Source organism: Leuciscus leuciscus (genome assembly GCF_965113295.1).
Source record: "Leuciscus leuciscus genome assembly, chromosome: 12".
In the NCBI taxonomy this organism is placed as follows: domain Eukaryota; kingdom Metazoa; phylum Chordata; class Actinopteri; order Cypriniformes; family Leuciscidae; genus Leuciscus; species Leuciscus leuciscus.
The window spans coordinates 40,290,606-40,316,700 of record NC_138736.1 but is presented as its reverse complement, the minus strand read 5'-3'; the positions used below and the strand labels follow the sequence as shown (position 1 = coordinate 40,316,700).

At 37.8% G+C, this 26,095-nt stretch overlaps 1 protein-coding gene and 1 long non-coding RNA gene across 3 annotated transcripts in view; one reads left to right on the top strand and one right to left on the bottom strand.

Annotated features, from left to right (window-relative positions):
* The window catches only part of LOC309511451, a 92,006-nt gene extending 75,151 nt beyond the window's left edge, over positions 1-16,855 (bottom strand). The window contains exons 1-2 of the long non-coding RNA XR_014210633.1: positions 16,627-16,855; positions 16,354-16,373 (exon numbers count right to left, since the gene is read on the bottom strand). This is a non-coding gene — a long non-coding RNA (uncharacterized lncRNA). The remainder of the gene's footprint in view (positions 1-16,353; positions 16,374-16,626) is intronic.
* An 81-nt stretch (positions 16,856-16,936) lies between these two features.
* LOC309511384 (uncharacterized protein) lies at positions 16,937-25,140 on the top strand. 2 transcript variants are annotated; one of them, XM_082186589.1, is made up of 9 exons: positions 16,937-17,183; positions 21,336-21,526; positions 21,609-21,768; positions 21,986-22,782; positions 23,279-23,310; positions 23,420-23,698; positions 23,806-24,051; positions 24,655-24,729; positions 24,806-25,140. In XM_082186589.1, the coding sequence occupies exons 4-9, from the start codon at positions 22,772-22,774 to the stop codon at positions 24,937-24,939; spliced, it is 777 nt and encodes a 258-aa protein (XP_082042715.1). In that variant the 5' UTR covers positions 16,937-17,183; positions 21,336-21,526; positions 21,609-21,768; positions 21,986-22,771; the 3' UTR covers positions 24,940-25,140. The 2 variants fall into 2 exon arrangements, with proteins under 2 accessions (XP_082042715.1, XP_082042716.1); XM_082186590.1 differs by lacking the exons at positions 21,336-21,526; positions 21,609-21,768.
* The last annotated feature ends 955 nt before the right edge of the window (positions 25,141-26,095 follow it).

Here is a 26,095-nt window from a genome sequence, read left to right as displayed (position 1 = left end):
TCTCTCTCTCTCTCTCTCTCTCTCTCTCTATATATATATATATATATATATATATATATATATATATGCTCGTTATGCGCCTTGTCAGGCGATCAGCACTCATTCTATTCTATCACTCGCCGATCAAATAAGGCTTTGACGGGACAAAAATTTGCTTTGGCGGCCACCAAAAAAAATTCAATGCAGGAAAACCGCTGACAAGGCTCGGGAACATTGTATTGGCTGCGCTGTTTTGTACCTTGCTCTAAGTTGACTTTACTAGTTCCAGCTTCACCGTCACCACCTTTTTTAAAATATTTGTTTAGAAAATCTCCCAGGCCTCTATTTTCCTTTTCTCTTCTTCTCTTTTCTGAGCACCGGACATTTTGAGCGTACTGAACTTCAAATCAAATGACATCAAATTTTGATCAGTGGCCAAACCATTTTTGTGTTGGGGGTGTTTTTTTTTGTTGTTGTTGTTTTTGGTTTTTACCACTATTTCAAGGACAATTAGGAAGAAAACAAATAAAAAGCTTTTATGTAACTCAAATATTACATATTTTTATTTTTAAATGTTTAAAAAAATTATTCCATAATTTAATGAGGGCCCAGCTGCCCCCTCTCCGCCCCCCTCCTTATTAGAGAGTACCGGCACCTTTTCCCCCCCACTTCAAGCACTGCTTTCAAGAACACATAAGCAATAGACAAATCAATAGGTTGAATTCCTTATAATGGGACGATGTAAATTGCACAGCGGGGCTCAAATGCGATGCGATTCATCGTACGGATCTTTTCCCTAAGTTAAATTGGGTAGATTCAGTTAAGGAAGTTAGAAGTAAAGAATTGTTTGGATTTGCTGGTGGTTCTCGGCAGGTCGCAGTTGTGGAGTTAAAGTGTTTTTTATTTTTTATTTTTTTTATCTACTTTAAATTGGATGTTTATAACCATGTTGTTTATTTCAGTTTGTTTTAAGTCTTATCTTTACAAGGTACAGGTGATTTTTTGTTTTAAAATATGGAAGAGTGTTGGATTATTTCATAATATAAAAGGAAATGACAGATACCATTGGGGTTAAATTTATTTCGTGGAACTGTAGGGGGCTACATACTTTTTCTAAAATCAAACAAGTGATGTCCAGATTAAAGCAACTACAGTCTAAAATCGTTTTTCTTCAAGAAACACATCTAATGCCCAAAGACATATGTAGAATACGTAATAGGTGGCCTGGTCAGGTATTTGCAGCTTCATTTAGTTCTCAAGCGAGAGGGGTAATTACAATGATTCACAAATCAATTCCATTTCAGATGGATAAGACAATACAGGATCCTTCCGGTAGATATCTAATTGTTCAAGGAACATTATTATCTAAACGACTGAATCTTATTAATGTTTATGGCCCTAACGATGACGTACCCAAATTTTATAGTAACCTCTTCTTAACTTTATCCACCTTTTCTGGGTTTTATGTGATGGGAGGAGATTTCAACTGCACATTGGATCCAATTAGAGATCGTTCATCTGGCCTTGATCAATCCCATAAACAGACTAGAAAGACCCTAAATTATTTTATAAAGGATTTAAACCTTGTTGAACTATGGAGACATTTGCACCCTAAAGATATTCAATATTCTTGCTTTTCCAAAACACACCAGTCCTATTCTAGAATTGATTATTTTCTTATTTCTGTAACACTCATGTCATACATTACTGATTGTTCTTATGATTCTATTGTAATTTCAGACCATGCCCCTATTTCACTCACCTACATTGACCCTAAATTACTAGGAAACCCTCCAAAATGGAGATTTAATCCCAAATGGCTCCTATGATCAATTCAATAAACATATTCTACAGCAGATAGATATGTATTTTGACATTAATACAACACAAACATCAGCTAGTATAAGATGGGAGGCTTTTAAAGTCTTCATTAGAGGTGTTATTCTAAGTGTCACAAGTAGTAAATCAAAAAGCTTTAAGAAAGAATTGACTGAACTGGATACTAAAATAAAACTTTTAGAAAAGACCTTATCAAATAAAAATGACTCAAATATTCATCAGGAACTGCTGAATCTTAGAACTAAATATAATGAACTATCTGCCAAAAAAGCAGCAGCTAGTCTAATGATGTTAAGACAAAACTATTATGATCAAGGTGAAAAGGCAGGGAAATTGTTAGCTTGGAGAATTAAACAAAAGCAATCAGAAAGAACTATAAATTCTATTGAAGACAATTGTGGCATCATTACAGTGGACCCAATAAAGATAAATGACACTTTTAAATACTTTTTTGAGACTTTATATTCCTCTGAATATGCAGATAACCGTACACAAAAAGAATTTCTTGACAGTCTGTCTATACCTATTATTTCTGAAGAGACAAAACTGTCTCTAGATATGGACATAACAGAAGAAGAGATCACAGAAGCCATCAACAGTTTAACAGCAGGTCGAACACCGGGACCAGATGGCCTTAATGTAGATTTTTACAAGAAATTTAAAAGAAAACTTGCCAGACCTATTTTAGATATGTTTAAAGAATCCTTTGTAAATGGTATGCTCCCAGAATCCTTAAGACATGCTCTCATTACGCTCATACCCAAGCCTAACAAAATAAATACAAAATGTGATTCATTTCGACCAATCTCATTACTTAATACAGATGTTAAAGTACTAAGCAAAATTTTAGCAAGGAGGTTGGAGACACTCCTACCTAAGATAATACACAGAGACCAAAATTGATTCATTAAGGGTAGGCAGGGTTTTCATAATGTTAGAACCTTGCTTAATGTTTTATATCTTAAAAAAGGGGCTTGTGATGCGGCCATTCTTTCCTTAGATGCCGAAAAGGCTTTCGACAGGGTGGAATGGCCGTATCTATTTGAGGTCCTTAAAAGATTTGGGTTTGGGGAAATTTTCTGTAAATGGATTAAGATACTTTACATGCATCCTATGGCTGAAGTACTAACTAACAATATAGTTTCTAAGGCTTTTAACATCCAAAGGGGTACTCGTCAAGGGTGCCCCCTTTCACCCCTTCTTTTTATCTTAGCAATTGAGCCACTTGCCATCGCGGTAAGATCTCATAGTAATATACTAGGTATCAGATCAGACACAATAGATTTGCGCATTTCGTTGTATGCAGATGATGTAATTCTATACTTGACAAATCTGGCTCACTCCATCCCTTCTCTAATACGACTTCTTTCGCTCTTTGGTAACTTTTCTGGTTATAAAATAAACCAATCTAAATCATGTATCCTGTTACTGAATAATGGTGATAGTCAAATACCAACTGTAACACAATTCAATGTGGTAGATTCCTTTATTTATTTAGGAATTAAAATAACGGCGAATGTAGATCATATATCTTTGGTTAATTACCAACCTCTTTTGAACACGGTCTCTAAATTTATTGAACGGTGGAAAAATCTACCTATATCGCTAATTGGACATGTAAATATAATAAAAATGAGCGTACTACCTAAAATATTATATCTGTTTCAAAATATTCCTCTCTGCCCTCCAACCTCCTTTTTTACAATACTTCGGAGATCATTCACTGACTTCATATGGAATAATAAAAGAGCTCGTGTTCGGTTATCATTATTATACTTGCCTTATAATAGGGGTGGTCTTCAGTTTCCGAATCTACAGTGGTACTACTGGGCAGCACAGTTACGATCGACCTTATATTATTTCTCATCTGAACATTGTGCATCTTGGGTGGATATTGAATCTTTCTTCATAAAGTCAAAATTACCCCTTAATCTCTACCTCTATTCGGCAGACATTAAATCCCTCAGAAAAGATAAAGATGTTCTATCTTTTAACCCTATCCTCATTAATACAATTAACGTCTGGTGTGATGTATATAAATATCTAGGGCAGTGCAATACTTTATCATGTTTTACTCCAATATGGGGAAACAAGCGTTTTAAACCAGCTAGATCTGACCCTGGATTTAAGATGTGGTTTGATAAAGGGTTACAGAAAATTGAGGATTTCTATAGGGAAAAGGATCTAATGTCCTTTGCCGAAATTGTAGCGCAATTTGATATTCCCAAAAAACATTTTTTTAAATTCCTTCAATTTAGGAGCTATGTTTCTTCCTATCAAGGTGCAAAGCTTACAAAACCTAATAAGACACCTCTTGAAGAACTGTTATCAAAATCTGCCCAAACTAAAGGTTTAATATCTATGTTTTATAAAATGTTAGAATCACACTCTAAAGAATCATCAGAATCTAAATTGGCTTCCTGGAGAGAAGATTTAAATGTAAACATTCCCTCGGATGTTTGGGATGGAATATGTACGAAAGCTCATGTACAAACAGTTAATAGTAATCTTAAATGAATTCAGTACAACTGGATTATGAGAACTTACATTACTCCAGTTAGGTTAAATAAAATTAACCAGAATATCCCAGATACGTGCATCAAATGCTCAGATGATAAAGGTACACTTTTGCATTGCATGTGGAACTGCCCAAAGGTGCAGGAGTTTTGGAAGGAGGTGGCTATATTTATTTCTCAGATGGTGTCTATAAATCTACCAATGAAACCCGAAATTTTTATTTTGGGAATTATTCCTGAGAATACTGTGGACCATGGCAGCACTCGTAAACTTGTTGATATTAGTATACTTCAAGCAAAGCGTCTAATAGCCTTGTATTGGAAGAAAGTGGAAAAGCCATCTATCGTACAGTGGATCTATAACATGTCCTTCTGTTTAGCTATGGAAAAGATAACTTATATCTTGAAAGGTAAAATTTCTTCTTTTGAGAAAATTTGGACACCCTTTATATCCTTTATATCAAATTCGGATTTTGGGAATGTACTAAATAAGACAGGAGAAGACAAGCTAACTTGACACTTGACCTATCTTATTTATCCCCCTTTTCATATTTTTTTATTTAAAGAAATCATTGTTAAATAATGATTTGTTGTATGCCTTCTATGCATGTTTTGTATTTTCAACTTCCCCTTCCGACTGTATTACTTTCTGGAATAACCTGTGTTGCTATTTAAAATAACCTGTGCCTTGTTTTGTTTTGTTTTGTTTTGTTTTGTTTTGTTTTGTTTTGTTTTGTTTTATTTATTTTATTTATTTTATTTATCTTTTTTTTTTTTATATGAAAAGATGTAACTATAATATTGTTGTATTACATTGTTATATTTTGATACATCTTAATAAAAAGATTGTAAAAAAAAAAAAAAAAAAAAAAAAAATCAGAGCTCGATGAGGACCTCTGCTGGTGAAAGTGAGGGAAAGATCTGTGTCGCAAAATGATTCACAACTGACCAACGCATTAATCTTAGAAGCAAAAATGAATGAATGGATAGATGAATAAATTAATGAATCAATATATTAAATACATGACAACAATCTGCTCCATTGCATATACCATTTGGTATTGTCTATGTGGACATTTTTCCTGTTTGTAAAAAAATTATATTCCTCATGAATAGAGGAAGTAAATAAATGCAGGTGCGTACACAAAGACACACACACACACGAACACACACACACACACACACACACACACACACACACGATTATATCTAGCCTACTGCAACAATGTATTGTAGCCCAGATGGGCAAGGCTTATGCAGGTTTAATTACTGTGCTTAATGAACATTGTAAGACGTGTTCTTTAGAATGACTGGTGCTTGGGGAGAGGGTAGTTAGAGTGACCACCTGTCCCGCTTTACGTTGTACTGTACAGCAATTTTACCCTTTGTCCCGCCTCACGCAAATTGAGCATCTGTCCCGCTTTTTCATTCGACCCTGCCTAATAAATACACGGATACGTCCATAGGCATACTGTTAACTTATGTCCAATAGTTCAGAAGAGAGCCATGAAAGCGCTAGTCGATAGGCTGAGTCGTACGTCAATCAAGCTGTTGACTGGTGCACGAACGCCTCCTCAACATTGTCAACAATCTCAAATTGGAGAGTGCGCGCGAAAAAGAGAAGATGCACTTTTAATAGCGAATGGACCACAACATACTCTTGGTTAAGACCTGTAGATGGCGAAGCAGAGAGAGCTTTTTGCATTTTATGCAAAAGCAGTTTTTCTGTGGGACATGGTGGAGAATACGACGTGAAGCGACATGGTGCATGTGACTACCACAGAAAAAAAGCACATCATCAAGAAACATGCAAATCAGTGCAATCGTTTTTCAATAATCCAAATGACCCACAGTCTGACAAAGTTTCGGCATTAGAAGTGATGAGCATTTATCATGCCGTACATCACACACATTCATATCGCTACCGACTGCAGTAACAAGTTAGCCCCAGTAATTTTTCCAGATTCTGAAATAGATAAGAAAATGTCGTTTGGCCGCACCAAAGCAACATCTATTGTGATGTCCTTGCTTCGGTCTCAGTGGAAAAATGTATTCAAGATGCAACTGTAGAAACTTTGGGTGATATTTTGGGTCAGTAGTGTCTTAATCTTGTCGGTGGGTTTAAAAAATGTTTCTTGGTAAATTAGATAGACAATATTTCTTAAGTTTAAAGTTATTACGTCTGTCCCACATTGTCCCACTTTACCATGCTACTTGTCCCACATTTTGTCTGACTGGAGGTGGTCACCCTAAGGGTAGTGCTTAAAGTGTTTTGAACTGGGACCAGTGCAGTGCTTTGAAGTTTCAAGTTTCAAGTTTGTATTTATTTATATAGCACATTTAAAAACAGCAAACAGGGCTGACCAAAGTGCTGAACAATACACAAGATACAGAACAAGGACATAACCACACATTCATGACAAAAGCTCACAATGAATTAAAAGCTAAAGAAAAAAAAAAGTAGGTTTTAAGAGAGGATTTAAAAGCCGTTAGAGATTGAGCCGCTCTGATGTAAACCGGAAGGCTGTTCCACAGCACAGGGCCAGCAATCGCAAAGGCTCTGTCTCCTCTATTCTTTAACCGTGATCTGGGGACAGACAAAAGTCTCTGATCACCAGACCTCAGGTTTCGTGTGGGATTATGTGGACAGAGAAGCTCGGTGCCAGATTATTTACGGATTTAAAAACAAAGAGAAGAATTTTAAACTCAATTCTAAAATGCACAGGTAGCCAGCGCAGTGATTTTAAGATAGGTGAAACATGATCAAATTTACGTTTTCTTTTGAGGAACTTTGCAGCAGCATCCTGTACTAATTGAAGATGAGCAATAGAGTGTTTGGGCATGCCATAGTAGAGGGAGTTGCAATAATCCTTTCCAAAAAATGTGAATATCATGGAAAAGTTTATTTATTTCCATACTTCCATTCAAAACGTTAAACTTCCATAGATTATAGATTCAGGGCCCACAACTTAAATGATTTCAAATATTTAGTTGTTTATTTGTACATAATTTGGGCATCCAGCTCATAAAACCCACGAAAACAGGATTTCAAAAAATTTGAATATTACATGAAATCCCACAGTAATTACACAGTGATATCATGGTCACTGAACCAGGTTTTGGTTCTTCTGGCAGTGTGGGCAGGTGCAAATCCTGCTGGAGAATGAAGGAAGCACTTCCGGGAAGGACATGCTCTGAAAATGTCCTGGTAGACGGCTGCGTTGACTCTGGATTTAATAAAGCACAGTGGACCAAAGTCCTCTTTTCTGATCTCATTTGGAAACCAAGGTCCCAGAGTCTGGAGGAAGAATGGAGAGGCACACAATCCAAGATGCTTGAAGTCCAGTGTGAAGTTTCCACAGTCTGTGTTGGTTTGGGGAGCCATGTCATCGGCTGGTGTTGGTCCACTGTGCTGTCCACTCAACGCAGCCGTCTACCAGGACATTTCCAGAGCACTTCATGCTTCCTTCAGCAGACAAGCTTTATGGAGATGCTGACTTCATTTTCCAGCAGGATTTGCACCTGCCCACACTGCCAGAAGAACCAAAACCTGGTTCAATGACCATGGTATCACTGTGTAATTACTGTGTGATTTCATGTAATATTCACATTTTTTTGAAATCCTGTTTTCGTGGGTTTTATGAGCTGGAAGCCCAAATTATGTACAAATAAACAACTAAATACTTGAAATCGTTTAAGTTGTGGGCCCTGAATCTATAATCTATGGAAGTTTAACGTTTTAAATGGAATTACGGAAATAAATAAACTTTTCCAAGATATTCAAATTTTTTGGAAAGGGTCTGTAATGAGCGCATGGACAGCGATCTCTAAGGTTTTCTCAGAAAGAGAGGATCTGATTTTAGAGAGAAGACGAAGCTGGAAAAAAACAAGAACTAATCACCGCATTAATTTGTTTTTCAAATTTGAGGTTCTGATTGCAGAAAACAACTAAGTTTTTAATGCAAGATGAAGTTGGAGAAAGGTAATCCAGATTCATGTTACTGCTCTTAAAGTTGTCATGGGGGCCAAACACTATAACCTCGGTTTTGGATTTATTCAGAAATAAGAAATTTTGAGAATGCAGTGAAGTGCTTTGAAACAGTGGGAGTATGTAGGCTATGTCTGGATTTGCTTTTTCAACTTTAGTTGGTCTGTAACGTTGCTGTTTGATCATAAAAATAAAGTTTACAGTACCCGAACCCGTGCAGGACTCTACGATATACTGTTTTGATTACCATAGTTCTCCGACAAATATCACGATTAAATGGTGTAGGTCTATAATATAGTATCTAAAGTGTATAAGAAAATTACCAAAACAAAATATACCACTCTGAAACGTCCTGTAAAAGCAGTTAATGCATTAATATAAAGGCAACATACATTTTGAGGGCGGAGGAAATATAGCCCTCGCTCCGACCCATCTTGCAGGAAAGAAAGCACGGAAGTGATCAAAAACTTTCGGGGGTCTTCTCGGTGAGAAGAACACCACTCAACGAACAGGTTCCACTTCAGGGTCAACGGTGCCCCGTCCCTGAGATTTCTCAGAGGAATGGTCAGGAAGGTGGCTATCGAAGGAGCATAAATTCGAGAGAACTAGGTCTGGTTGGGCCATTAAGGGGCAACTAGCAAGACCAGCTCCTTATCTTCCCTGACTTAGCACAGTGCTGTGCAAGAAGCCTCACTGGGGTTTTAAAAGCATTTCTGCAACGCAGCTGTGTGCCTGTGTCTCCGTGCCGAGGGTACTCCGCTGGGTCAGGGAGTAAAAAACTGGCAATGGGACGAGTCCGGAGAGGCAAACAGATGTAACTGTGCGGCCCCGAAGTGGTCCCAGAACAGCTGGACCGCCTGGGGATGGAGTCTCCACTCTCCCTGGGCCACAGGCTGTCGTGAGGCCTCATTTGCCTCGTCTCAAAGCAAGGTGTACTGCTAGCAACTCAAGGCAGTTGATGCCAATGCAGTCGGAGGCCCACCCAGACCCCCATTACTGCATTCCCGTTGTACGTGGCCCCTCAGCCGGTGTTTGTGGACACTTGTTCTAGGAGCGACTGGCCTGGAAAAACAAAATGTCTGATCACAGGCTGAGGGTTTGGCGGCAGGCCAGGGTGATTGTCACACGGAGCGTGCCGCTCTGCCACGTGCCGACAGATCTTCAATACTTCTGATCCCTGAACTAAGACCTTTCATCCTTCAAGAGACACACTACAAGTAATCTCTGTGGCGACGTCTGTGTAACACGACAGCAATCAGAACCAGCAGAACCAGCAGAACCACAGTCAGTCCAACCGGCAACATCCAATAATCTACAGGTGAAGGGAGAAAGGGGGAAGAGAGGGAATTCACTGTTTAAAGGGGTCATGTAATGGTACATGCACTTTTACAAGTTGATTGTACTGAAATGTGTGTTTGCAGTGCCTGTACACAACCATCATATAATGATAAAAATCCATCCAGTGCTTATATGTTTTCTCCTGTTTCAAATCAAGCCGTTCGATTTTGTGATGTCACACGCCCCTCCCACGATTGTTGATTGACAGCAGCGTTTCAACACAGACCCGCCCTCGCTCGTGAGCGAGCTGTCAATCATAGGGGCCATTGTTGATACGCTGGAGCACTGTCTATGAGCAGAATGGCGTCTAAGCTAGGGTGACCAAACGTCCTGTTTTCCCAGGACATGTCCTGTTTTCACGACCTGTCCTGGCCGTCCTGTCTGTTTTTTAAAAAGTGATGAAAATGTCCTGGTTTTCATTATTTTTCATTGGGCCATTAAGAGTGTACTTTAAATACACGCTTGCCTTTGCACACAAAACAAATGAAACCGGCTTCGGCTTCGCCCCGTCTTGTTATAATCAGCGCGTTCTTCAATCCGCAGCGGCAAGCAGAGAGCACAGAATACAGAGGCCTGTCTGTGTGTGTGTGTGTGTGTGTGTGTGTGTGTGTTCATCGCAGCCTCATTGTAATTGGTCTGTCACTGCTTGTCCATGTCAGAATATTTGAAATGACCAATCAAATCAAAGTAGGCAGACTTTACGTTCACAGAATTTTAGCAACGTGACGCTTTCAGTTTTCGGTCAAGTGCAAGGTAAGATGTAAGTAGGCGTAAAAAAAAAATACAAAAAAAAAAATAAATGCCCAAATGTAAATTCATAGATGATTTACAGAGAAAATTCCCGTGTTTTCGTTTCCGTCGGGATCCGTGTTAAAGCAGAATTCATGAACTGCAAAGCTGACATGTGTCAGTGTCAAATAAAGGTGGATTGAAATAGTGTTTTACTGAAATAGTCTAGTAGTTTTTTTTGTTTGTTTTTTTGTAGTAGATTTTTAACCTAGGGCCATGAAAAGAAATAGTGTCATGTAAAAGGTGTTAAAAGCTCAACTTTTTTTAATATATAGTATTCTATTGTTGCGGGCCAAACATTGAATGGAAAGGATGTATTAGGCTACTTTATGTATTAAAGTATAACATAGTTGCAAGGTTGTGAATGCATTTGTCAAGTAATTTTTGACGAATTCTCCCCCAAACCACGCCCCCACCCCTTAACCACGCCTCCCCCAAAATCACGCCCCGCCCATCAACCACGCCCCCGTCCTGTTTTCTGAAAACTAAAATATGGTCACCCTAGTCTAAGCGTTTGTCGTGTTCTGCTCTTGGGTGTAATAAGGAACACAGCATCATTTTGACGAACCGCTGAAGACGCAGTGGCTGAGTTTTGTTTTCGAAGGGAATATTCCCCACAATCAACAGCAATGCTTTCATGTTTGCGCGAATCATTTCACACACCAGACTGCTTTACAAACGAGGGTCAGTAACGTTATAAAGCTGCTTTTGCTAAGAAGCTGCTCCTGAAAAAAGGATCGGTACCAACTATTCGTGTTCCTGCTGCACCTCCAGAAGAAGTGAGTGTAACGTTTTATTAACCTTTATATTATTATTTATATCATTAATCTTTGCAAATCGCTAGCATGCTTCACGATGAATGCGGCTGTTTACACTCAGGGTACATTACGGCATGTTTTCTATGTACAACGTTCTCAATATAATTCATAATCCCATGTTTATAATGAACGACGCGTTATGGTTATTGTGTTACAAATGGTGTACACACAGAACAGAGGGGCGGGGTCAGCAAAGCTCATTATCATTTAAAGACACATGCACTTAAACGGCGTGCTGAAAACAGAGCTGTTTTTGACCAGGTAAAATTAGTGTTTTCTTACAATACTAATGAGAATTTTTAATTAAAGTATATTACAAACTTTTAATTTAGACCCTAAAGAATCATATTAGCTTGTACAAAAATATCATTATATGACCCCTTTAAGAATTTCTGTAAAGCTCTCATGCCTCATGTTTTACTTACTTTGATGTTTAGTGTCATCAGTTTTGTCTTTATCTGTGTCTTTCAGATTTTCCTTCGAGTCTATAGATTCTGTAAATATTGAAAGGTTAGTCATGCCATTTTGCGTCACAGACTAATTTACTGATTAAACATAATATTTCTGCTCAACCACTGATGTTCTCTCACCTGTGACTGAGACTGTGATCAATGTTTTATTATTAGAGTCCAGAACTCTGTATGTTCCAGTGTCAGTGACTGTAAAATTACTAATGGTCAGGTTTCCATCATGATCAGTCAGTCGATCACTGTTGACCCCGTGACCTCTCGTCCACACCTCTGTCCAGCATTCACTAGAGTTTATATCCACTTTATCAGCATTGGTCAACAGAACATCCAACTTCAGATCCTCTCCTTTCTTCACAGAGATCTCATCTGAGGAGAAACACAGACATTCATCCTTAATCATAATTATGAATGTAATTTAATCAAGGCCATAATCAAGCATGTATAGTCTTGAGGGAACAGACGTAAACATTTATTATTTAGATAAAATCAGCCATTGGAAAAACCCAATCCAATCTGAATATTAAGCTTGTCCGCTTCAGTGTTTGTGCTGTATCTAGTCCTGCATGCAATTCCTGTCGTGTGTTTTCTTCTCAGCGAGCGGTAATGACCACTGACGACTTGAATTAAAATAAAACAAACTGTTTCCTGAAGTTTATGAACAGGATTACATGGATACAGCGCACACACATGGAATCAAATCTCATTTCTCTTCTGTCTTTTTTCTTTCCGCTCACTCTCGCCCACTACACTGCATTATGGGTAGACTTTTCTTAAAGCTGAACAACCTTATAAATGACAATATAAACTGTTTCTGTTATTATTAAAAATAATTAATTGAACATTTCTATTCTAATTAATTCACAACAATATCAACACACAATTACAGAAAATCATGAAAGCACATGCTGATGGTTTGATCAGTGTTGACTTTACCATAAATATGAAGTTGATACTCCTTCATTAGTTGCTCCACTTCTGTCTGATTATTAGTGTAATGGACTCTCAGAAAGTATTTCTCAGCGTCTCTCAGTCTCAGATCCTTGATGACGACGTCACATGATCCTTCTTTAAACACTCGACCACTGCAGTTTCTCTTCTCACACACACGGATGATTTTAGACCGTCTGTATAATCTGATCTCCACAATCTCTCTGTCCTTAAGTTCACATCGCAGAGTGACGTTTCCTCCCTTTATTCCTGACACAGGTTTGGAGGATCCTGCAAATACACACAGGAATATTCACTCTATCAATACTGGAAAATAAATGTGGCATTTCTGTCTATTTTCCTAAATCAATATGATCCTAAATATTCTTTATTTAAATATTCTTCAGTTATTTTAGTAAACTGGATTCAAATAAATAAATAAATAAATAAATAAAGGCAACAAGTAGCCAGAAATATTAGAAGTGGCACATTACACGTTTCAAATGTTGATGACAGTATAAACCTAGATGTGTTGTGCAGTTTTAGTGAACTCCTGAACTCCTTTATTAACCAATGACCCAGAAGAAACTGCATAAATAAACCAGTGATGTCAGTGTGTGTTACTGATGTAATATGATGGGAAATTTACACCAATAATCCACAAATACCCACCAAATCACTGAGTGACACAACAGGAAAAAAAACAAGTTATATATATATAAAAAAAAAAAAGAATAATAAGAATTTATTTTTTTTACACTTAATAACACATATAAACTTAAATGATACTGACCGCTATAACTGATAAAGCACAGCAGAAGCAGAAGATTCTTCCTGATGAGAAAACAGAAGGTCTGTTATGTGACAGATACACACATTATACACTCACTTTCATTTTATTTAACAATTTTGATCCACACATTTAAAAAAAAAATACAGTACGTAATAAACATCAAACTATAGTCTTTTTAATCTTCATTTCTCCCCTCATAGAAATAACGATGGGTGTGTGTGTGTGTGTGTGTGTGTGTGTGTGTGTGTGTGTGTGTGTGTGTGTGTGTGTGTGTGTGTGTGTGTGTGTGTGTGTGTGTGTGTGTGTGTGTGTGTGTGTGTGTGTGTGTGTGTACTTGTACAACTATCCTTGTGAGGACCAGTTTGAGTTTTAGACCATTGGAGTGAGGACAAGAGAGTAAAGTGAGGACATGTTGTGAGTGATAATGAGTAATAATAGGAAATCTTTTGAACATTACACAATTCACATGGTTTAATGTTTGCTACATACTGGATTTGATGAATGAATCTTCAAATCTAGCCTGTTGTTAAACAGCATGCCACTCATTCAACAGTTGGTTTAATTTGACAGAAACTTGAGCTTTTGAAGGCAGAACCACAACTATTGGCTCTAAATTACATTTTGTAAAGTTTCCCTACACATGACTCGAATCCACGACCTGGAAGGTTTTAGGCTTGTGGCTTAGCAAGGTGCACCACTGACACTGATTCACGAAACTGCCAAGGAGAGCCTTCATTGTGAGACTGAGCACACCAAACCATTAGTTAGCATCTTAACGAATTAGCCATTTAAAATAACATGGTAACTAGGTCACAATTATGTTTAACCTGATTCACATTAGAAAGAATAGCCTCTGATTAGCATGCTATTTGATTGGAATGCTAAGCTAACTAGCATATGGCAACAAATACAGGCAAGGTCACATTCAGAGACGAATATCCCGGGAATGGTAGCGAATATCAAAAATCTGTTTAGTCATTTCTGTGCGGCTCGGTCCAAAGATCATTTGAGCCGATTTTGGACAAAATTGGGCAACATTTGTAGTAGGAGTTAGCAGAAAAGGTAGCCTATTATTCATTTGCTTCAATATGGCGGACAGTCACATTGTTGAAAAATGACAAATTCGGCAGAATCGGCATAAACCAAGGAACATTAGGATATAAACGGCATAAACCAAGGATATGAAGAAATTACATTTTGAACAACATTTTCAAAAGTTATAAGTGTTTTTGCAAAAAAAAAAAAAAAAATATCTCTGGAGCACTAGGTGGCGCTGTGTTTACACTTCTCAGGCACCTTCAGGACATGGTGTCGATGACCCCTATACCAATTTTTGTGGAGATATGTCAAATAGTTTAAAAGATATTGCAATTAATGACAAAATTCTAAATGGCGGCCCGATGGGTTGTCGTACCAATTTTCGTTTCGACTGATCAAAGTTTGGCCGAGATACAGCCTCTGAACCAATTTTGTAATTTCTATGCGGCTCAGTCTAAAGATGATCTGATCAGACTTTGTAGTAGTAAATAAACAGAATACTGTACTTTTCAAAATGGCCGCTTCTGCAATGGGCGGAGTCTTAATGAAAGATATTGATTTTGATAACCATGATGAGAGAAATCAGGTGTAATAAGTTTTTCTAGATCAAAGAGTTCAAAAGTTATAATCATTTAAATGTCTTAGAGACCTCAAAGTTGGTTAAACTACTTTTTTTTTTACCATCACTACAAGTGTGCCAAATTATTTTCCTACTTACAGTTAATATGGCTGTCATTGACTCCCATTCGGGAGGAATAATAATAAGAAAACTAACGGATACAATAGGGCTAAAGCCATTTCAGTGCTTGGCCCCCCTAATAAACTTTATTTTATAAAGCGCCTCTTAAAGCAGCTTCTCTAAGCGCAGTGCACAATATAAAAATACAGTTAATAAAAGTAAAAATGAAAAAGAAAAAGAGCAAAAAATACAACAAATCAACAAACAAATGCAAGTTTTAAAAATATGTCTTAAGTTGCCTCCTTGTTTATTGTAGATGCCTTTTTGTTACACATATTTAGCCAATGTATTGAATATAATGCATTGCATTCAATGTTGTAATTTATTTTTGTTTGTAAAAGATGGCTTATATTGTTTTGGCATAGATGTACAGTAATTGTTCATTATGTATATGTGTGTGTGCCTACCCATGACAAAGAGGACCGGAAGTGTGTGCGATTATTTGCGTGTGAATCAAATTGATTACAAAAACTGCAGAGTTGAACATACAAAAGAGAAGTTACTCTTTCTCTACAGATAGAGAAAGCATTAGGGTTAGGTAAGTTGGATTGTGAGGAGCATAATCTGCGATTTGAACCTGCAATATAAAGAATCTCTTATAATCTCTTATTGGCCTGTTTATCTGAGCCATGGAACAAATAAAACAAGACCTGAACATTAATAGAAGAACACATATTATACAGACACTTGATATTTAATCTTATTAGATTATAAGTTAATGGCAGTTGATATTTTACTTTATTATGTGTTTGTAAAAAGTGTTTTTCTGCATGTTTGGTCTGAGTTTGTTGCTTTACACTGTTTGGCCAGCAGGAGTCGCCAGCGAAACAGTGAATCATTTTGCGAACCAATTGTTTCAATTGATTCGAAACTTTGAAAAGCTTATTTTCTCCCATCACTACAGGACACTTCTAAATAAAACTAACATGCATTTTACAACTGCACAAAACGTGCATCATAATAAAAAAAAAGTTACAAGGTAAACAACTGTAGTTTAGAAATAAGCGCGACGCAGAAACTATAGTTATCTTCATGAAATAATCCATCAAACGTGCTGTTGACGTGAACAAACCATTTCTGTTGCACGCGCACTCGCGCATGTCTGAAAAACCAAATGACGTCCTGCACCACCACCACACCTGGATGCGATATTTTTTTTCCCAGGATGGTAGGGGAAGACTCATGAATATTAATTAGGGAAGTCATCCCTGATTGGTCTGATGACCTACCCCTAACCACACCCCTAAACCTCCCGTCACTGGGGGTCTTATGACCTCCCTAACCCCGCCCCTAAACCTACCCGTCACTGGGGTTAAGACCAATCAGGGATGACTTCCCTAATGAATATTCATGAGTCTTCCCCTACCATCCTGGGGAAAAAAATATTGCCACCGGGATGGACACAAACGAAGCGAACACAGCAAGCGAGCGACAGTGCCCGAGAGAGACTAGCTCTAGGTCTCAATGTCCATACCATCCATCCTAAACAGTGTGCGAGATTAAAATAAGTGCATTCCAAAGCATAGTATGTTGAAAGGAGTGTGCCAGAAGTCGATTATCTACTATTTCGGGTGGATTTTCGAAGTGTGGATCCGTGCTCACTATAACAGCTAATATTGCCCACAACCCAATGCGCTTTAGAGGAGGAAATACAAACACGAGTAAAAAGTGTTTACAAAAATACAAAACGTGGCGGATATGCGCGACCGACGGTCAGAGGTTTCGATAAAGGTTTGAGTGAATAATCAAAGTTTAACCTGATAGAAAAATATTGATGTAATATTATCCGTGTTATATTTCATCTGCAATAACAATTTGGACTTGTATAAAGGTCCGTTTGGCCATTAACTTTTAAATGCATAATTATGCATTAATATGAGGCGTCTCCTCGTGTATGAAAGACACGTGACTGCAGATCAACACGATTCTGCATTTCTCTCCGATAAACGGTAGGAAATTAAATGTGGAGGATTTTATCTTTGACAAGATGATTGACAGGTCATTATAAATTTATATTTTATTAATAGGCTACACAAGCAACACGTTTTAGAAGTTATTTTTCCTACTAACAACCAATCGGAGTAATCATGCTAAAACATTTTAAGAATTGTATTAATAACCCCACTATAAAAAAATAAAAAAAACACATCATTGTCATAATCGTATCTACTGAGTTTCCCAAAAACAAGACAAAACTATTGGGGCAGACCTATAAGAACACAAAAAATCAAGCTGGTGTTAAAAATATGAAAACTTACATGGTAATAGTTCTGCATGCAGTCTTATGTGCAGGCTTCAAAATCACACAGCTCACATGCCACATTCTGTGATTTTCCACAACTATTTGCTGTATCACTGCTGGTTTCAGCAAACTATAACACTCACTGAGACTATCAAGTCATCTGTAAAGGTCAATATAGTCATATGACACAGTGAAAACATTTACCTAGCCTATACATTTTACCTTTGCTGTGTACATGAATGTCATTAGTATAGTCTTGAATGCATTGGTATGTAATGAACACCAATGGCAAAGAAGTTACAAAAAATAGAAAGAAAAACGAGTAATTTGGACTCTTGTAGGCTATTCAAAACTCATCCGTTCTTTGAATGATATGTTTTGATATGTTTTAAGATGAGATGACTTTCTGCAGTTACAAAAAAACCCATTGCACTTCTCGTAAAGAGTAGGGGTGTACTTGTCATAACATTGCCTCTTAATAATCCTGAATTGAATAAATCTCTCTCTCTCTCTCTCTCTCTCTCTGTAACACAAAGGTCACGGGTTTGAATCTCATTATTGGGAGACTCGGGAACTGTGGGTGGGGGGGAGTGAATGAAATAATTTTCCACTGTAAATCCCCACAACTGAGGTGTCATTTAGCAAGACCAAAACCTGTAGGCTCTCTTTTCCCGGACACCGCATCAAAAATCGCTTCCTTAGCGTAGCGTGGGTGAAATCCAAAGCATAATTTCCGAGAATGGGACGCCATACTTGACTACACGTCACTTTCACTTTGGCAGCATCGTTCAGTGCTTTGTGTGTGTACAGTAGCAAATAGTAAAGCACTATATAACCAGAATCAGAATGAGCTTCATTGACAAGTATCTTTACACACACACAAGGACTTTGTTTGGGTGACAGAAGAAGCTTCTTTTGTATTAACACTTAGGGATGGGACGATTACCGGTTTCACTATAAACCACGATAAAATGTACTGACGGTTAGTATTATCGTTTAAAATTGAATTATCATTAAAACCGTGTTTGATTATCGCGATTTTAATAACTCACTGTAAACCCTGTCCAGCCAGCAACAGGCTGACGCAGCGCCGCGCGCAATGTTGTTGTTTTTTTTATTCGAGAAGGAATGGCGGAAGGCAGATTAATGTTTTACGCTTAAGATTAATGTTTTACGCTTACGATTAAGATTAATGTCAGTAAATCTTAAATGATCACAAAAATATTATCAAACTCAGTAAACAATAAATCAACTCTGATTTCATTTTCAGTACAATCGAAAAAGGAGATGCAAGATGGCAAGTTGTATTTGAATGAAACGAGAGAGCGCGTCCGTTGTGATACATGTGCACGATGGTCATTATAAGGAAGGAAATGCCACAGAATATAATCTTGCTTTAAAAAAAGTGCATAGAGCTGCTTGTTTTATTTTCAAATATAAAACTTGTTGAAATGTTTTCAGTGTGAGCATCAGTTATTTTTGAACACTTTAATCTTGTTTTAACAAAACAAATATTGATGGGTCATTCTACAGAAACGTCCACTTTTGGTATGGCAAGATGTCTTAAAATGTATTTCTTTTTCTAACATTTAAACTTACACCACGTTATTAGATTACCCTTTGACTTCATGAATACGCATAAATGACAGCTTAATGATTTTTTATATTTTTTGTGCATTTATTTAAAGACCGCCTGTACCATTTTTTTGTCACTGGTGTTACCTTACTTTTTTAGCAATATTAAAGGTTTTTATGAAATATTATTTCACATTTTTTTTCAGCACATGTAGACAGAGTTACCAACAAAAAGAAATAATGCAACAAGTAAGGAGATTATGTTTTATTTATTTTAATCAGGTTTGTTAAAAGTGTGCTTGAATGAGGTTAGTTCGTTTGCGCAACCATGTATTAGCTATAACAATGAAAATATTTGAAAACCAGTTAAAATCAAGTAATGATGCAATCATTTAAATCTTTTGAGTGGAGCAGAAATAAATGGATGTAAAATTATTATTGTCACATGTGACACTGTATTTAATGTGACAGAAAAAAAAGACAGTGACACAATGAATCACCAATGACATGCATAAGACCAAAGATCATTATTCTTCAACCATAATTAAGTAGATGAGACTAAAGGCCTCATTATACTTCTGCGTCGGACCTACGCTGGAGCCTCTACACTGTAGGCAACACGTTGGTTTTCATTTATACTTCTGCGTCGTTGTCCGCGTTGAGTGTGTGAAACCGAGGGAGCGGTCCTAGCAGACCAATCATCGATTTTTCGACCACTTTTGGAGAGGTGCACGTCAGGGTACGCCGAAGGGTACGTGCGCAACACACAGGGGGGCAGGGTTTCAGAAAACATTGAAGCTTCCCCGGGCGCCGCCATTAATTAACAGACCATCACCTGCTGTTAGCATTCCATTGACTCCCATTCATTTTAGCAAAAAACTTTACATCTGAGGCCTTTAAAGACTCCATTTGTCCATTATTTATTTCTAAAGAAACACGAAAATGTATAAAAGGCTCCATTACCTTGTATCTTACGTTATGGCCCCGTAGAAGCAGTTTTTGTAAAAGTAGGCTAACGATTGTGTCATAACCACGCGACTCTCTGTCGCACAGTAGAGAGATTACCGTATGGACAGGAGGAGAAGCTCGCGGGCAATCGGGGGGACGTGGAGGCAAAATTACAAAATAATTAATCAGAAAACTTAGCAAAAGTTTCTCCTGCTCCAGCCCATGGACACCTCATACTCACACTCTCCGTCTCTGCAAGATTCGGAAGGGAATGATTCAGATTTCTCTCGACACAGCCACTAGAAGACAGACGGTTGCTCACGTCACATCTACGTCGTCAAGCTCAGTTTGAGTCTGCACAGTACGCTCGACCATCAGGAAGTGAGAGCTTCTAATTGACTTCACTTTTCTCCGTTGAAACCTATGGGGTCGCTGTGTCCAGTTTATATACTGTCTATGGCTACACACAGCCTACGACGTAGCTACGGCGTGAGTTCGACGCATAAGTATAAATTGGGCTTAAATTGTTACATTTGGCATATAATCTAAATGAATAGCTTTGAATAAAGTTTATCTATAAATGGGAGTCACTGGTGTTACTGGTGTTACCCATAAGAAAGGTGACACCAGTGACAATTTTCATGAAAATTTCATTTTACAAAATGGCTGCTGCAAGGTATCAAACCACATGTTGTCAATCATGGAATACTTACTAAATTAAGTAGTTTAATCCATTTGTATTCTCATTTTTTTACAATTACCTAACAGTAAAGTAGGTCATACCAGTGAGTTCAACTAAAAGCTTCATATGAAATCATGAGATAAATGAGAAGATTTCTGATAACTGAAAAGAGACAGTGGATCTACCATGGGCTTTTCTTCATAGATATTCAGGAAATTGGAAGAAGGAAGTCAAGTGATGTCATCAGTGTGATTTTTATTTCAAAATAAGAGATTTTTGTTTAACGGTAACACCAGTGACACAACTCCAGGGGACCACTACTTTCATTATAAATGTTATAATATTTATTCTGCTTTTTTTTTTTATATATTATTTGCATAATATATTTGATAGTTATGTATACATTATTGTATTTTAAATGGTGTAAAAATCTGTTATTGACCTCAAAATAAAGCACTTTCCCTCTGTACATGACTGTGGGGACGAGCACTTCTGTGGTGCTTGGAATTCTATATAATTAATAAGAATCAAATATTGCCGCATTGACGGCTCAAGAAGGTGTAATTGTTTAAATAACATATTGTTTAATTTAAAAATGTAAATAAAGTACTAACCCTAAGTACACTTGAATGAACTTCTTTTTCGTAAGGGTAGTCTGGAGGAGTGTTGGGATGATGGGTTTGAAAGCCGAACTGAGGTCCACATCAGGATCATCTGGTTTGTCCAGATGTTGAAGGATATGATGCAGTCTCATGTTGACCGCATCATCCACACACAGACCTGTGTGCTCTGAATGCAAACCTCACGGGGTCCAGTGATGTTCTTCAGGAACTAGGCCAGCACCAGTTAGTAGAATATATGTATATTTATAAGTAATGCAATCAATTTTAAATATTTGAATTATATTGTAATTAAAATATTTATTAGATATAAAATCCAGGCTAACAGTGCAGGACCACAGATGTTAAACCAACAGGTCTGTGGTCATTCAGTCCTGGGATTTTTTGGATGGGGATGATGGAGCGTTTGATGGAACAAACTTCGCACAGCTCCAGTGATCTGAGGCCGGTTACACCAGTTACAATTTGTAAGTTACAACTTAGCCTAGTTTTGATGTAAATTGACTCTAAGATACAACTTACACACTACTAAATAATTTTGCGTTGCAGAATTAAACTAGTTGAAGCGTAAATGTATAAACTAAATATTTACGCATGCCTCCAATCAGAGGCCTATACCATGAAGACGGGTTAGGTGGCTAGCAGGAATGTTTCAGTTTAGTTTGTGCTAACTCTGGGTTTTAGGCACTATGAAAGTGGTTTGGCTTTTAGCAGTGTTCATCGCCTTACGCTCCACGGCTAACCTGGTCCGGGACAGTGATGTTCCAGGTAAGAGGTTACAAACCGAACTTGGACCAATCAGCTGTGAGCAAAGTGTCACATGTCTGATGATGCGATAAAGTCCCTCCACCTGCTTCTACTTCAAATTAAAGGTCACTACACAGCAAATGATTAAGAAGAAAAGTCCCCTACCCCTTGGTTCTGGGACAGGGGCCCAACATTTGGTGCTACGCCCCTGAGGAGGAGCATCACAGTTTACTCTTCACAAAAATAGTCTGTTCTGATTCAGTTTCTTAAGCTGCGTTATGGTCGATCGGATCATGAGTAAACGAGGTTCACATTCCCATTTACACCTGGTGTTTTAATCCGCCTCTTTTATCCACGTTCAACCACTGTCCTGATGTCTTCAAGAGGAGAGTCTATGGGTGAGTGAATATATGGGTTTTACAGATTTTTCGATCTAATGGACGAAATGATCCCATAAATTACATTTATGTATTTCTATCATACATAAATGCTTCTAAAATGTAATGCTTATATGATCATGTTGTTGTTGTGTGAGAATTTTTTACTACTCCATGTTATTCCGTAGTACATCTTTGATTTGTATTCACAGAAATAAGTCTTTGAATTTGGAGCAGAAGAACAGAGGTGGGGTCTATCAGGGCGACGCTATCGAGTCAGTCGGGGTAAAAGAAAGGACAAAAAGAGAAAGCGTTCCTCCAGGACAAATCCACCGAGAGAGGGAAGATGCTCCACTGGTGGGTCCCTTTCTCTCTGTGATCATATTCTGTGTAAATGAACTGGTGTAGTGAAGGCTTGAGTTTTTACAGTTTTTTTATTCGCTTTGGTACTATTTTCACAAGTAAGGTGTATAATTTCAAAACCCTTAGTGCAAAAATCCAAACTGATCACACTGACCACAAATATTACGAAACATGGAGATGCAAGGTTTCTGCCCAACAGCGACGATATACAATGACCCCCCCCCCCCCCCCCCCACCACCACCTTTCAAATAAGCCATTTTTTGTTTGTTTGCTTTTCTCAAGTGATGCGTTCTGCACAGTATTCTTTACTTTAGGTGATATTTGAGTACCATTTCGTTATGTTCTGTGTAAGTGTTCATAGACTGCAATACAGCAGTAAGTGCAAAAGAAGAAAAGTGTTGACAATGCTGTGAACGATTCGTCCTCTCTCGACTTCTTTTCCCAAACATTACACATAGCCTATATAACCACCATATTTATTTTTATCAGGTGCCTCTTCAGTTTTCTGGCCTTTTTGTCTGGTGAGTGTGTAAAATTTAAAGAGGAATTATTTGTAAATTGGATCAGTGACATTAAAAACCACATCAGTATCAATATTGTATAGTAATTCAACAGTGTTTTTATATTTAGGTGCATCTTCTCTAACTGTCCACGGACACAAAGATGGCAGTGTTTCCCTGCCTTTTAATTTTACCATCGGAGAGAATTTATCCGTTCGCCTAACATTTGGACCCAAAGTCGCTTATGGTGGTAAACCGAATGAACAATTCAAGGGCCGGGTGTTTGAGAGTGATCATGGAGACCTCATTATTAAAGACGTGAAGACCTCTGATGCTGGAAAATACACTTTAATTTCTTATGGCAACGGAGATCCAATTTCCTACCGCCATTATGAAATCCATGTCCTTGGTGAGATCAGAACTGATTTTAAATATTGATTTGGGCTTTTTGTTGCTTTCATTTAGTACCCACCCATCAACATGTCACAACTATTCTCTCATTTCATTTCTCTTCAGTTAACTTAACAGGACTGAAAGGTGAAGAGCTGGTATTTGATGATCTTCCACGTGAAGCTGATGCAGTTGTGCGTTGTAATGGCACAGTTTGCTCAGAGATGTGGAGGAGAGAACGAGGTGTCCTGAATGATCGACTGGACGACAGCAATGGTCGTCTGGCCATCATAGAGTTCGACTCAATTGATGCTGGGACTTACAGAGTCCTGAACTCAACAGGAGGAGAACTAGTCACTACAAATGTCACAGGTGAGAGAAATTCAATGGATGTTTTGAAATAGTACATATAAAGCGGACAGCTGAGGTTTATTTTTCATAATTTAAACAGCTAATTAATACTAGAGAAGAGAGGCTGCAAGATGAAGTTATTCTGATTCAAGATTATTAAAACTATAATGATGTGCACCGATAAATCAACATGCAAACATAAAATACAATAAAACAAGACTTAAACACACACTGGTCCTACTCCTACAAAGTGAATGTATAGCTTAGTTAGGGACATTTAATTTAATATTCATCAATATTATTGATCTGCTGCATTGACTCCATTATATGAGAACTGAACTGAGCTGGATGATGACATCACTGTTTTCTCCAGAGCGGCTGTATATATAAATGAACTAAATTAATAACAACAAAAATAAAAACTTTTTTGTTAATAACAACTTTTTTTACAACAATAATGAACCATCACTGAACTTACTTAAGCTGGACTATGACGCTGTATATAAACTTTGTTGCATTATTTTCCCGGTAAAACTGCTTTGAAACATTCTGTATTGTAAAAAGCACTATATAATTAAAGTTGACTTGACTAAACTGTGACTAAGCTTTCAATATCCTCTTCAGAATCTGGCACAGAATCAGAGGGAAATGATCTGAACAGCACAGATGATCACAGAACTGATGACACCGAACAACACTGTAAGTGAAACCAGAGACACTGAGACCGTTACAACATTTGTAAAAACGTTTAATAATAGTTTCTTTCCCCTTCCAGATGCTTGGGTTTGGATTGTGGCTCCGTTGGCTCTGATGGCTCTGATTATATTTATCATCAAGATAACTCGTCAACATCTGAACAGGAACAAGCAACTAGATTCCTACAAAATAGCGATGGGCAAGAACGATTGAGTATTCGAGTACTCATTCATGACAGCGACCGACCGTCAATCATGAAAACGATGATCACAGCGATGGTTATTGCTGCATTTGGGGTGGTTCCTGAGGTCGGACACATTAGCGGACCGGAGGGAATAATATGGAATTTTTTAAAGAAAAGTTATTGCACAAAATAAATTCAAGCTCTTTCAAGAACCTGTATCTATGCATTTTTATTTTCAAAAACTTTCCAGGGCCTTAAGGGGTCATATAATGCCATTTTTGTACAAGGTAATATGATTCTTTAGGGTCTAAATGAAAAGTTTGTAATATACTATAATTAAAAATTCTCATTAGTATTGTAAGAAAACACTCGTTTTACCTGGTCAAAAACAGCTCTGTTTTCAGCACGCCATTTAAGTGCATGTGTCTTTAAATGATAATGAGCTTTGCTCACCCCGCCCCTCTGTTGGTCTGCCTCGCTGCCTGCTGTGAGTGTGTTTGCTTCGGTGCTGTAAGCTCCGTCTTAGCCTCGTATTTCTTTGTTTTGAACCATCATTTACTACAATTTGTAGTTGTTTATACTAAATACAGCTTACCCAACATCTCAGATTGACATCGCTAGCTTCCGTTACTACTAACACAACACGCTAATTCGCTACTGCTAGCCTGTTAACGCGCCACCCGTGCGCTCAGCTGTTTTATTTATTTATTTTTTCTCTCGCGCGCTCGCGCCTTTGAGTTCATAAAAGCTCAGGTAAGTAATAATCAGTAATGTCTTGTCCTGTTATTGTCACCTGCACTTCATGTCACATGTTTAGCATAGACTTCTCTGTTGGCAATGTAGGATTTATATGTGATAAATGTAAGGAGACAGTTAGGCTGACAGAGAAGATTTCAGAATTAGAGACACGCATCCAAACTTTAATTGAGGATAGTAAGAGTGCTAGAGCTTTAGATACTATTTTGGATGCGCCTAGCATAGTGAACTCTTTACATGATTCGGTTCCAGCTGAAGTAGAGCCTGTGCAGCCGGGCAAATGGGTGACAGTGAGGGATCGCTCTAGTCGCGGATCAAAAAACCACTCTTCCGTTCCGATTACCACAACAAATCGATTTGCCCCGCTCAGTGAAACACCCACTGAGAATTATGTTGATTGTGCCCTAGTAATTGGTGATTCGATCACAC

Coding starts and splice junctions, on each gene's coding strand:
- LOC309511384 (XM_082186590.1), top strand. Junction 23,699..23,805: donor TTATGAAATCCATGTCCTTG/GTGAGATCAGAA, acceptor ATTTCTCTTCAG/TTAACTTAACAGGACTGAAA. Junction 24,730..24,805: donor TGATGACACCGAACAACACT/GTAAGTGAAACC, acceptor TTCCCCTTCCAG/ATGCTTGGGTTTGGATTGTG.